General features: G+C 43.4%; 1 protein-coding gene across 1 annotated transcript in view; it reads right to left on the bottom strand.

Moving 5' to 3' along the window:
• The window catches only part of tll1 (tolloid-like 1), a 34366-nt gene extending 24921 nt beyond the window's left edge, over window positions 1–9445 (bottom strand). The window contains exons 1-2 of the mRNA XM_046843223.1: window positions 9028–9445; window positions 6034–6458 (exon numbers count right to left, since the gene is read on the bottom strand). Of these exons, the coding sequence (XP_046699179.1) occupies window positions 6034–6214 (181 nt within the window). The 5' untranslated portion in view covers window positions 6215–6458; window positions 9028–9445. The remainder of the gene's footprint in view (window positions 1–6033; window positions 6459–9027) is intronic.
• Between the last annotated feature and the right edge of the window lie 3877 nt (window positions 9446–13322).

Raw genomic sequence — 13322 nt, forward strand, 5'->3', positions numbered from 1 at the left:
ATATATATATATATATATATATATATATATATATATATATATATATATATATACGCTACAGCAAAGCTTCAATTGCAAATTTATTACCTGCAAGTCCTGGAGCAGGAATACACTTTTATAGCACTGTTGCAATTTCCATTAAACACAATTCTAGTGAATGGAACGACTGTCTACAGACCCGTGTGATCTGGGATTCCAGATTGGAGGGCAGCTTTTGTTTTTGTCTAATCTGCGCTAGAATGAAATGATTTGATTTATAATCTCAGTGCTCCATTGGGTGCCTCGGGTGTGGTATTTAATCTGCACCCTAGAGCCTGTATTACACAAAATAAGAGGAGAGATTACATCTCGTCCAAACTTCTTCTATATTATCCTTTCACGTGTTATTATAATGTATTATACAGCTACAATTTACTGCCAATGGAAATGAGTTGTTGTACAATCTTACACAATGTGTCTCTGTGTGTGGGTGCACCAATACAGTATATGTGTGTGTGTGTGTGTGTGTGTGTGTGTGTGTGTGTGTGTGTGTGTGTGAGTGTGTGAGAGAGAGAGTGTTATATGGGGTCAGACAGCTGGTTTAATCCATGAGAGCTCTGTCCTTAAATGATATGTTTATCTCTCGGCAAATACACACAAGCCACCAAACTAGTGATTAAAAGAAAAAAAAAACAACAACACGCCGGACATCCACACATAGATGACGGACTGTTAGGGAAAACATCTGATCATTGTCACTTAACACAATTCCCCGTGTATATGATTTATTTTTTAATGTACTGGATCCACGTCTTCAGACCCGTGGAGTCGGGATTTCTGCAGCTGGCACGCGCATGCGGCGATCCGAGTGATGTGTTTCTGTAAACACTCGCTCAGACGTCAAGAGTTATATAAAATGAGTGTCAGGGGACAACGAGGAAGAGTTTCCTGCGAATAACGCAACCGAAAGCCCGCGGTTGTGACGCACGGCATTCTGGGTAAAAAGCCAAAAGCACTTCCTTAGTGACGTGGCATTCTGGACAGACGCAAACCCCCGATTAATGGTTGCAAAAATCTGATTTAGAGAATGTATTCAGGATTTAAGGAAAAGGCATTGTGGCTTTAACGTCATGATCTTGAATATACATTTATATTTATGGCATTTGGCAGATGCTGTTATTCAGAGCGACTTATAAGTGAGCATTTGAGGGTTAAGGGCCTTGCTCAAGGGCCCAGCAGTGGTGGCTGGAATTTGAACTTGTGACCCTCCGATCCATATTCCTCCAGTGCCTTCACCACTAAATTCCCACCTCCCTCCTTTTTCTGTATCTCAGAAAAAGACAAAGTTTTTTGTGAATTTCTCACAATCATTTAAAACTGATTCCTGCTCAGAGACTCATGATTATAAATGTAATAAAAGGGAATAACATGAGCATCTATAGAGCCTCAAAATGAGGATGCCTCAACAACTTCCCTGTGACAGACTCTCTCTCTCTCTCTCTCTCTCTCTCTCTTCCATCTTTTTTCTAACTTCCTTTTGATTCTCACATCCTCAGAAACCGTATCGCTGTGAGCTGAGCAGCTGCCGATCGCGCGTCGGCCCGAAACCTTCAAATCCGTAATTGCTTAATTAGCGAAATGCATTCTGGGAGGAAGCGTGCGCTGCTGCTGATTCGCGCGTTTCCGCTCCAACGCAAACAGTCGGCGGCGAGGCGAGGAGAAGCGCTGAGTCTGGGATATTTGGGGAAAATGTTCAGGAGCTGGCTGTCAGGCTCGAGTGCTCCTGGAAAATCCTGTTTAACAGAATGTGACTCGGCACAGGAGCTTCCCTTTTGCCCTCGATACACACTCATACACACACTGTCTACATCCTGTGTCACATGTCACGAACAACTTCATTTATTAAAAAAAAAAGACAAACTTGCTGGAAAAATGTCAAAAAATCCAAAAATGTGCCCCACACACACACACACACACACACACACACACACACACACACACACACACACACACGTGTACAGACTCGCTGTTAGCAAACAGCAAGCTTTATATCCAAATGCAAACTGTATGTGGAAAGTACACAGTGCAGTTTGCTTTCTCTTTGGTTCCCTTGGATACTTCTGCTGTGCAAACATTTTTATTATGAAAACGCTCTTTTGTGCAGGAATGAGCGCTTGAGCTACAGATAGACGGAGAGAGTGAAGGAGTGAGACGGAGAGAGAGCGAGAGAAAGACAGAGGGAGAAGACTCTTCTCTAGCTAAGTGGCAGGATGCAGGCTACCAGGAAGAGATAAGTGCCTGAATGAAGTGGGCTCCCACACTTGCTCCTCACACACACACACACACACACACACACACACACACACACACACACACACACACATACATACACTGAGGGAAATCGGTGTACAAAGAGATGGAAATGTGTTTAGTGCACTCTAATGGCATGAGATAAGCACAAAGCCAAAATGTTCACGCTTGGCTTTCCCTAGAGCAACACAAGTGAGACCACCGAGAGCACAGGGTCATTTCCCCGTTCCTCACACACACATGCGTGACATGCACGCATGCAGCGTACGCTCGCAAGGTCACACGCTTACACTCGAGGAAATGTGAGAGAAAGCGAACCTCACGCACACACCCACCAGTACAGAAACAAACAGAACTGAGACCTTCGGCCCGATTTCAACAGGAAAGAAAGATTCTGAGATTCAGAGTGTGAACTTCCTCACGTGACTCTCATTGTTAGGAGACGCGTCGTGTTCAAAACGGAGTTCACGCGCACACGAATCGTTTGTGCATTTCAACAGAATATTCAATCCACCCGTATGGAGTTTATGGACACCTGAGCATAAGATTTGTATGTGATTTATAAACATTACATTTCACATGTTGTTCCCTTGCACTGTTTAACTCCACTCTTCTAGATGTTCCACTAGATTCTGTGGAGATCAATTCAGCCACAAGGCTGTTAGTAAAGTCAGGTACTTATAGAGGTGACGAGGCCTGGGGTGCATTCCGAAGGTGTTCAATGAGGATAAATTCAGAGCTCTACATCAGGAGGATCTTCCACTCCAACCCATGTGAAGCATATCTTCATGAAGCTTGCTTTGTGCACATGTTCTGGTCTCATAGTTCAAGTGAATGGAAACTTTCATTCTACCACATTCAGAGACGACTTATTCAATTATGTGCCTTTTGTGATTTTTTTGGAAGAAGCACAAATGGATGAAAAAGTCAGGAGTCCCAATACATGTAATGTGTGAATATGCATGTGTGTAAAAACAGTACTGACAGTCTGACAAGAAACATGATTTTTAAAATAGCAGTAAAATGCCCTACCATTAACCCTCCACACACACACACACACACACACACACACACACACACACACACACACAATCCTAGTGCTAGTCTACAAGCTAGACTTGTTCAGCACTATAATCATACATGACCTGCAAAACACACAATCTCGGCTTGGAAACCTGGACGAAGGGACTGAATAGAGATGTATGCAGAGACACACACACACACACACACACACACACACACACACACACACACACACACACACACACACACACACACACAGAGACACACACACACACACACACACACACACACACACACACACACACACACACACAGAGACCCACACACACAGAGACCCACACGCCCATTAGGCAGTAGCTCAGGGTTTGTTTGTGTTTCTTTGCCTTCTTATTTAGGGGGCGTGGGCTGGATTTGCATAATCTGAAAGGATTTGGTTATTCTGTAGTGACAGGGCCATTATGATTACAATGTCTTAAGATAACAACAACAGATAAACGTGCTGTAATGACTGCGTAATGACACGAGCCCATTACTGGCCTATTGAAACTGATAAAGTTTTGAGATCTGGTGGTTTCTGTAAATAAAAGCCAAACAAAACTACTCGCAAAAGCTGCCTGGCTCGAACCTCGACGCGGCTCACTTTATCGAACGGAGCGCTCTCGTTCGATCCCTAACGAGGAAAAACCAGTGGTAAGGAACAAGTCCTTGAGGAAGCTTCTGTGTGTGTTACAGACTCACTGGGATGAGCAGTCATTAGAAATAGTTCTGAGAAGGAAAAAAATGTTTCAAAGTTTGTCTGCTGTGTGTGTGTGTGTGTGTGTGTGTGTGTGTGTGTGTGTGTGGTGTCTTAGCTAGCAGTGCTAAAAGGCAGCACTCAAAACGCTCACTCAGCTAGCCTTTGCTCTAGCGAGATGCGGATCGAAAGTGTTCAACGGCTGGGTTATTTTTAGCCGGTCAGCATTTCGCATCACACAGTCAGAAAATACAACTTATCGGCACTTTCTCTGCAGCCTGAAAGTGTTTACTTTCCGAACGCGTTTCCATCCAGCAGCAGCGTTTTTCTTTACGATCTTCCTACAGCTCTTACTTTGCGTGCATGTTTGTGTGTGTGTGTGTGTGTGTGTGTGTGTGTGAGCAGTGATCAAAATATTGTCCGCCCTTTCCCTAAAGTGTTTCTCACAAATATTTTTCAGTTTAGGAAAACAGAGGTCCTCCCTAAAACCATGTCATACTCCCTTCACTTTCCCTCCCCCTACACACTCACACACACACACACACACACACACACACACACACACACACACAACCCTTAAACGGTCGCTTTTGATGCTTTCAATTTGGAAAACAGCTTAACGGTTGCAAGTTAACAAACGCTGGCAGGGACAATGAGGCAGCTTCTTGGATTTACAATTGGCATGTAAACAGCGCAAGCAAGACGACAGCGAGACAGACGCATGCCGAGCGGAGACACTCATAGAGACGGGGAAAGGGAATGAGAAAGAGAAAGACAGAACCATGAGGAGAGCGTTTGACTGCAGACTGTTTTAAACATCTGTTAAGGCCCCAACCCCCCACACACACACACACACACACACACACACACACACATTGGGATACATGGATCTATATCACAAGAGCTGATCCTCAGTGAACATAAGCACTCACACACACACACACACACACACACACACACACACACACACACACACACACACAGTGCAGATGTGTCCAGATGTGTGAGATATGGAAAACTGTCCAGTTGTCTGTCTGAGAAATCACAACACAGTGGTGTCAAATTCATGCACACACACACACACACACACACACACACACACACACACACACAGCTGTACAGCATAGTAGAGCTTGTACTAAATTGGTGTTTTGGACACTGAAAGGACGAGTTCCAAATATAAGTGTGAAAAGTCTGGGCTCCATGACAGGTGATCATCTCACACTCTGTGGTGTCCATTTTCAGCATGGGATTTATCTGGAGTAGATCTGCTCAATTCACCTGGATGATATGATGCAATTTTTTTTATTTGTTCCTGACTCCATAAATATTCATCTTTGCTTGTATAAAAAAATAATATTTTCCTTGCTAGAGAAAAGTATCGCTTTTTGTAAACTGACTTTGAACAAATAGAGGGTTCCCCTTGGCTCTTGGAAAAAAAGAACAGTAGGTGGATTTGCGTTTCTTAATTACCACAAGGTGTGAATGTGTGTGGGGAGGAGGGTAAAGGGGGGTAAGGGCAGGGGTAAATGGCATGGTGTCCTATAATAGACTGGCATATCATGCAGGGGGCTTGTGGGCCCCAAGAATTCTGAGACCCTGAAAAGTATAAAATGCTCAATCAAGATCTGGTCTACAAATCTGCTCTACACCCACACACACACACACATATACGTGCTCGCGCACGAGCACAGACCCTTCATCATCAGCTTTGCACAATAAAAGTGAAGTTCGCACGCATCTGTCAAACAGAGGGTACGTGGAGGCAGGTGGCGCACGTGCCCGTGGACCTGAGAACCTTGGGGACGGTGTGAGGTGGAACCACAAGCTGTGGAAATCAGCGTTCAGGAAATGTTCTACTCGTTTTTATTGCCACGCGCAGAAAAACCCACGGATAAGCGGTGAAATCAATTGAAAAGTGGGTCTTTAAATCATAGGGTTAATTGCAAAATAATGCATTAAAAAAAGCATTAAGATAATAATCTTACCGGCTTTGCAGGGGTCTTTGTAATCGATGCTCTCCGTCTTCTCCTCTTCATTATAATAGTCGAAGCTCTCTCCGTAATCTAAGCAGTTGTACACGGACACTTTGCCCAGAAAAGTGAATCCTGCCAGCAGCAGAGTGATCCAGTGCATTTTACCAGTCCGTGCTGAATGCGTGCGGTCCATCAGGACAGGGGACAGAGGACAGAGGGAGAAAACACAGAGCGGAGTGTGCGGGCTTGGAGAGCGCGCGGCGCAATTTAGCGGCTCGCGCACAACCTCATTGGTTCGGTGCGACGAGCGGGGCAGGACGGAGCCGGGGGGCTCGCGCAGGTCTCAGAGGCACGCGCGGGCACGCGCACACACACACACCGACATGCACGCGCTCTCGAAGAGATGAGAGACGGCTCCTGATACCCCCCAGGGCTCACTGAGAAGAGAGAGAGAGAGAGAGAGAGAGAGAGAGAGAGAGAGAGAAAGAATTATATATATTTACTATATACATATACACAATGTGGGTTTTTTTTTTTCACCAGAAAGTATCATCATAATAATATTGCAGAACATCATATCACTTCCTGATGCCCAGCAATTCAACAGAAAGCATCACGTGACTGTATGATTATTCTCATTAGTAGTAATAGTAGAAGGTGTTCTTGATGCTTGATAAATAAATAAACATTTTGACATACTCGTGATTTACTTCGTTTTAAAACAAATCCACTGAAACTACTGTCATAATATTTCCTCAATCTCTCCTCATAAAACAAAGGTTCCAGACTAGTGGTTTTCTCTGGTCCTCCGGATTGCGTCATCAAGGTTACATGTTTTTTTTTTTTGTCTATTTAGTGTAAATCTGTAAATCTTTCAGGAAGGACCATAAGGAAGCAATTTATTTAAATCTTTATTCTCCAAATCTATTGAAGATGCAGCAGCACGCGCAGCTTTTCGAGTGGAAACTTGAAGCCTCTGGAGAAATGCACAAAGCATGTGTCTACTGTGTGTGTTTGCAATGAACCTTAAATATCAGAGAGAGAGAGAGAGAGAGAGAGAGAGAGAGAGAGAGAGAGAGAGAGAAGTCTCGCTGTATTTGACCAAAAAAAAAGAGAAAACCTCGACTTACCCAAAGTGGAGAAAATGAATAATAAAATTCCGGATATGTCCGTATATTTGACAGCTTCAGCAAAATGAAAGCATTCAACCTGAACGCGCGCACACACACTTACACACACACACACAATCGGCTGCTCCGCGCACCCGCAGTGCACGCGCTGCTCACGGGGCTGTGCACGGCTGAGAGATGGCACGCGCTTTTTATACACCTGTGTGCAACATCTCCGAAACGCTACCTTGCCACACATTCTCTCTCTCTCTCACACACACACACACACACACTCACACAGGCGGTGAGGGGTCGGAGGGGGGTATTGTTTGGGAGCCGGTAGCTGTAAAAGTAACACGGTGCCTAAAATTTCGGTAATCATCCTATAAAGGGGCGCGCGCACTGAGGCGTCAGGATGTGAGCTAACAACTTTCCATGTAGGTGAGAGGAACCGCTCTGATCACCACCAGGGACTCATTCATCCAACCTCTGACCTTCTCCAAAACCCTGTTCAGATCTTACCTCAGGGGCCATAAAGGTACAAAGAGAGAGAGAGAGAGAGAGAGAGAGAGAGAGAGAGAGAGAGAGAGAGAGGGAGAGAGTGAGACAGAGGGAGAAATGGAGAGAGATACTGCAGACAATTACACACACACACACACACACACAGAGAGAGAGAGAGAGAGAGAGAGAGAGAGAGAGAGAGACAGATAGAGAACGTGAGATACAGACACAGAAAGACAGTGACACACACACACACACACACACACACACACACAGAGAGAGACAGAGAGAGAGCGAGGGAGAGATACAGAGAGGCAGAGAGAGAGAGAGAGAGAGAGAGAGAGAGAGAGAGAGAGACACATTTCCTTGTCTATTACTGTAATGACTTTATTACATAAATTATGGCTGTGGAAGTGAATGAGAGCTGCTGCACCTGTGTCCTGTGCCCTGTGTCTGTGTCCTGTGTTCTGTGTCCTGTGTTCTGTGTTCTGTGTTCTGTGTTCTGTGTCTTGTGTCCTGTGTCTGTGTCTGTGTCTGTGTCCTGTGTTCTGTGTCCTGTGTCCTGTGTTCTGTGTTCTGTGTCTTATGTTCTGTGTCCTGTGTCCTGTGTTCTGTGTCCAATGTTCTGTGTTCTGTGTCCAGTGTTCTGTGTCCTGTGTTCTGCGTCCAGTGTTCTGTGTCCTGTGTTCTGTGTCCAGTGTTCTGTGTCCTGTGTTCTGCGTCCAGTGTTCTGCGTCCAGTGTTCTGTGTCCAGTGTTCTGTGTCCTGTGTTCTGTGTCCTCTGTCCTGTGTCCGTTATTAAAATCTCAGTTTATAGAGAGAATTTTAACACTAGGACCAAAACTACAGTCTTGACAATCCCACAGATCCTTTCACAAATAACCGCCAATTTATGACCAATTAAACAATTAGGGTGCGTCCCAAACCAGCCAGCCAATCTAACCAGCCTTTTTATCTTTATATATATATATATATATATATATATACAATAAATTATAATAAACATTTTAGGATTTCTTTAGTCGCTCGCTCTTCTGAAATCTATAATAATAATAATAATAATAATAATAATAATAATAATAATAATAATAATAATAAAAATATTAATAATAACAATAATAATAATAATAATAGAACCTCATTTCTTTTTTTTAAACTTTATGTTAACACGGAACCTGAAATTTGAAGTGTGTGTGTGTGTGTGTGTGTGTGTGTGTGTGTGTGTGTGTGTGTGTGTGTGTGTGTGTGTGTGTAAAATACAGAGTAAACATTTCTGAAATCCCAATTCCTGCCATAAAAGTAAAAAGTGATCTTACTTTATGAGGCAAATTCACAAGCGGCTTTTTGAGAGAGAGAGAGAGAGAGAGAGAGAGAGAGAGAGAGAGAGAGAGCTTACCTTTAGAAAATGCCCTCAGGGTCTATAAGGCTTCAGAGCTCAGGCTCATCCTCCAGCACCGCTCGTGTCTCTGCTACAAACTCTACAGGAGCTTCTTCTCGTGCACTCGGGCGGAATGGACCCCCGCTCCCTCGGTACCTGGTTTTCTCCTCTCGGACCGGCCCGTTTCCCGGGAGATTAGTGAGCGCGTCTCTCCTGGCTCGCGCGCTCGATCGCTCGCTCGCTCTCAGCCGCGCGCGCACCAAGATTAATGCCCCACCACCACCCCGAACCCTCCCCTTCTCACTCCTGTCCCCTCCCGCGCTGACGTCACACCGTCAATCCATCAAGCAGCGTGGAGCTGAACTTCGGAGACCGACAGACACTGTTAATGACAGATGACGCCGCCAGTCCCTTTTCAGGGGGAAGGACAGAAACCAATACATGCTCCGAAAAAAAGAGTAAGTCTCCACAGATGACGTCACCGACTAATTTGCATCCTCACTGCTAATTGCATATTGCTCATTAAAGCGCGGAATATGAAGGACAGATGTTTCCTGCTGATGCAGTCCAGGTTCCTTCACCCACCCCAGTGTGCGTCCTTTATCTCTGTAAATGTGTGCAACTTTGTACCATGGCGATTTTTCAACACTTGTTTTGAGTTGTAATAAATAAAACATTATAAATAAAAGAGTTAAAATGAAAGAAAACAGGTTGAATCACTGCAACACCAGCAGTTAAAAAAAGTCACTTATTTACTTTAAATATGACCAAAAAGAGATTTTTAAACAAAGAGCAAAATAAAAATCAGTGACTGAACATTTGACAACTTTTACAGCTCAAACCTGGGGATTCCCCCTGGACACTGTACAGGAGGTGGGAGAAGAAGGATGGGAGGTAAACTATCATCATGACTTCAGAACGACCCTCACCCCCCTGTATGAAACAGTTTCATCTCTGAGCAGCTCCTTCAGTGGTCCTTAGTGTCTGAAGGAGCGATACAGAAGCTCTCGTCCTCCTGCTGCTATTAGACTTTACAATCAGAGCTGCTCCCAGTGAACCAGTCACAAAAATACACTCTGTATTACTGCAGTAATAACAATAAAGTTTAAAGCAACACATGTGCAATAACAATAATATAAAAGCGTGCAATATTACCTGTGTGCAATATGATTTAGAGCATAACTACTTATTTTCTTCTTTTGTATTTATACATTGTGTTGTGTATATACTATATACTGTATTATGTTTCATATTTGCACATTTCTTTTACTTTGCTACTCTAACAGAGAGATTTCCCCACTGTGGGAGGAATAAAGGTATATCTTCTCTTCTCCTCTCCTCTCTTCTCTTCTCCTCTCCTCTCCTCTCCTCTCTTCTCTTCTCTCTCCTCTCCTCTTCTCTTCTCTTCTCTTCTCTCTCTCCTCTCTTCTCTTCTCTCTCTCCTCTCCTCTCTTCTCTTCTCCTCTCTCTCTCTCCTCTCCTCTCCTTTCCTCTCCTCCTCTACTCTCCTCTCGCCATGGCTTGCTCATCAGGGATCCTCTCCTCTCCTTTTCTCCTCTCCTCTCCTCTCATCTCATCTCCTCTTCTCTCCTCTCCTTTTCTCCTCTCCTCTCCTCTCCTCTCATCTCATCTCCTCTCCTCTCCTTTCCTCTCCTCTCCTCTTCTCCTCTTCTCCTATTCTCTCCTCTCCTCCTTTTCTCCTCTCCTCTCCTCTTCTCTCATCTCCTCTCCTCTCCTCTTCTTTTCTCCTCTCCTCTCCTCTCCTCTCCACTCCTCTCCTCTCCTCTCCTCTCCTCTCCACTCCTCTCATCTCCTCTCCTCTCCTCTCATCTCATCTCATCTTATCTTATTTTGGGGAAATTGGTGATCAGAACTATAATAACAGATCCACAGTTGCTACTGGAAGCACTTAAAATGAGAGATTTGATAGCAAAAGTAATCAGCGATTGACCGGGCCGGCCCTAGACATTTGGAGGCCCTAGGAAAAACGTATATCTGAGACCCCCTTCCTTCTAGCTTTCAGAATAAATAGAAAACACCATTTTTTAACCATTTTCTAAAAATGTTATCAGTACTTTTGTATATTAACTTAAATGTGCATTTTAATTAAAGAGTAATAAGAGTAAAAGTATGAAAGCTCATCTGGATCAGCTCTTCTTATTCTTATTCCTTGGCCATGGCCACTTGATTAAACCGTGAATAACATTCTCTTGACTACACTGTAAAATAAGAATTAGTTTTGATAATGGTTTTCTCATTACTTTAAAATAAACCAGCAGGTCAGTATGCAGAAAAGTTGGATTTTGTTCATCACTGTACACAGTCACTTCATGCATTTGCAGGGTGAAGATCCATATTTAAACAGTGATATTAACGGGTTCCACTTTAGGTGAGTGACAGATAAGACAGATATTTATATCTAAGACAAAGAGCCTTGTCTTATGCAGCCTGTCTTGAACTAGTGTGTAGGTTCGTAGGGTTATAAAGGCCCCCATCCAAGCCTGCTCTGCATGATCTGCCTATAGCTAGCGCCGGCCCTGGTGATTGGACATTGGGAACAATAGTGATCAGTGACTGGGCATTGAGAACAATAGTGATTGGGCATAGGGAACAATAGTAGTCAATGATTGTGCATTGGGAACAATAGTGATCAGTGATTGGACAGTGGGAACAATAGCGATCAGTGATTGGGCAGTGGGAACAATAGCGATCAGTGATTGGGCAGTGGGAACAATAGTGATCAGTGATTGTGCATTGGGAATAATAGTGATCAGTGATTGTGCATTGGGAATAATAGTGATCAGTGATTGGGCAGTGGGAACAATAGTGATCAGTGATTGTGCATTGGGAATAATAGTGATCAATGATTGGGCAGTGGGGAGAATAGTGATCAGTGATTGGGCAGTGGGGACAATAGTGATCAATGATTGGGCAGTGGGAACAATAGTGATCAATGATTGGGCAGTGGGAACAATAGTGAGCAGTGACTGGTTGTTGGTGACAATGGTTATAAGACAGCAGTTTCTAAAGGGCTAATAAGAAAAATAATGAAAGGTTGTGATAACCCCTTTATGTCTTTGTACTCATTGCTAGTTTTTGGTTAAATATGTTACAGGCCACAATGGATGATCTGCTACACATGAAGCACTGATTAAGAAAGTTGGACAGAGTTTATTATAGACAATATGTTATATCATCAATTCTAGCTACAGGTTGGATTTTTGGATCAGGGTGGGCATGTTATTAAAGTGTTCATAAGGTCTGAAGTGATATAGCTGGCAATATTTGTTAATACAAAATTAACAGTCCGAACCTACTGTCCAAAAGAGCAATTCAAGCACTCTAAAAATGTTGCTTACATCAGACTCCTCATATCAGTTCCGCTGTTAGAATTGCTCGCTGCACTGTGGAGGGTAAACGATTCGTCACTTTGATTTCTAATAATTTGTCAATTTTTAAATTGTCCTGAAACCACATTTGTGACTGAACTGAAGTGAAGAAGATGAACACTGTTTTTTTTGTTAGTGAATCTACGGTGTGTAGTCTCCTCTTCATGGTCCTATACACAGGGGCATACAGGACATTCTCAAGCTATTCATTAAGAGAGGTAAATAAAGTAGGTGTCCAGATGGTGAGAATATAGATTAATGAACCGCATGCTGGCTGAGCTCTATTTTTAAACAGCATCGATCTGTGATATGCTGAAAAGTTGAAAAAGTCCAGTGCAAGCATTCCTGTATTAGAAGTTCAGATCATTAATTTAGAATTTAAATAAACTCACACACACACACACACACACACACACACACACACACACACACACACACACACACACTTTTACTTGTGAGGAGCACTAATCCTAACCCCTAATCTTACACTCAGTTGCTACGATTACATGTAACATGACATGTAACCATAATGTTGTGTGTGCTAGTTTCTTTGAGACCCCTGTTGGTTGCTTGCAGAATTGCAATAGCTGTTCATTATATTTAGGGCATTTGTCAGAGCAACTTACAATTTTTCAAGCAACTGAGGGTTAAGAACCTTGTTCAAGGCACCAAAAGTAGCAGGTTGGCTGGTGCTTGGGATTCGAACTCATAGCCTTCTGATCACAAGTTCAACATCTTAACAAATGAGCTACCACGTCTGTATGCACATAAAGTGTCAAGTAATACACAAGGCGCGTGCAAGTGCAACATCAACAAGTGCAACACCAACAAGTGCAAACCAACAGTTGACATACATCAGGTGCAGATATTCATGTGACATTAAGCATGAAGGTGCAGTGTATTATGGGAATCGTCCTCTCAATG

Source organism: Silurus meridionalis, chromosome 28, assembly GCF_014805685.1.
Source record: "Silurus meridionalis isolate SWU-2019-XX chromosome 28, ASM1480568v1, whole genome shotgun sequence".
Lineage (NCBI taxonomy): Eukaryota > Metazoa > Chordata > Actinopteri > Siluriformes > Siluridae > Silurus > Silurus meridionalis.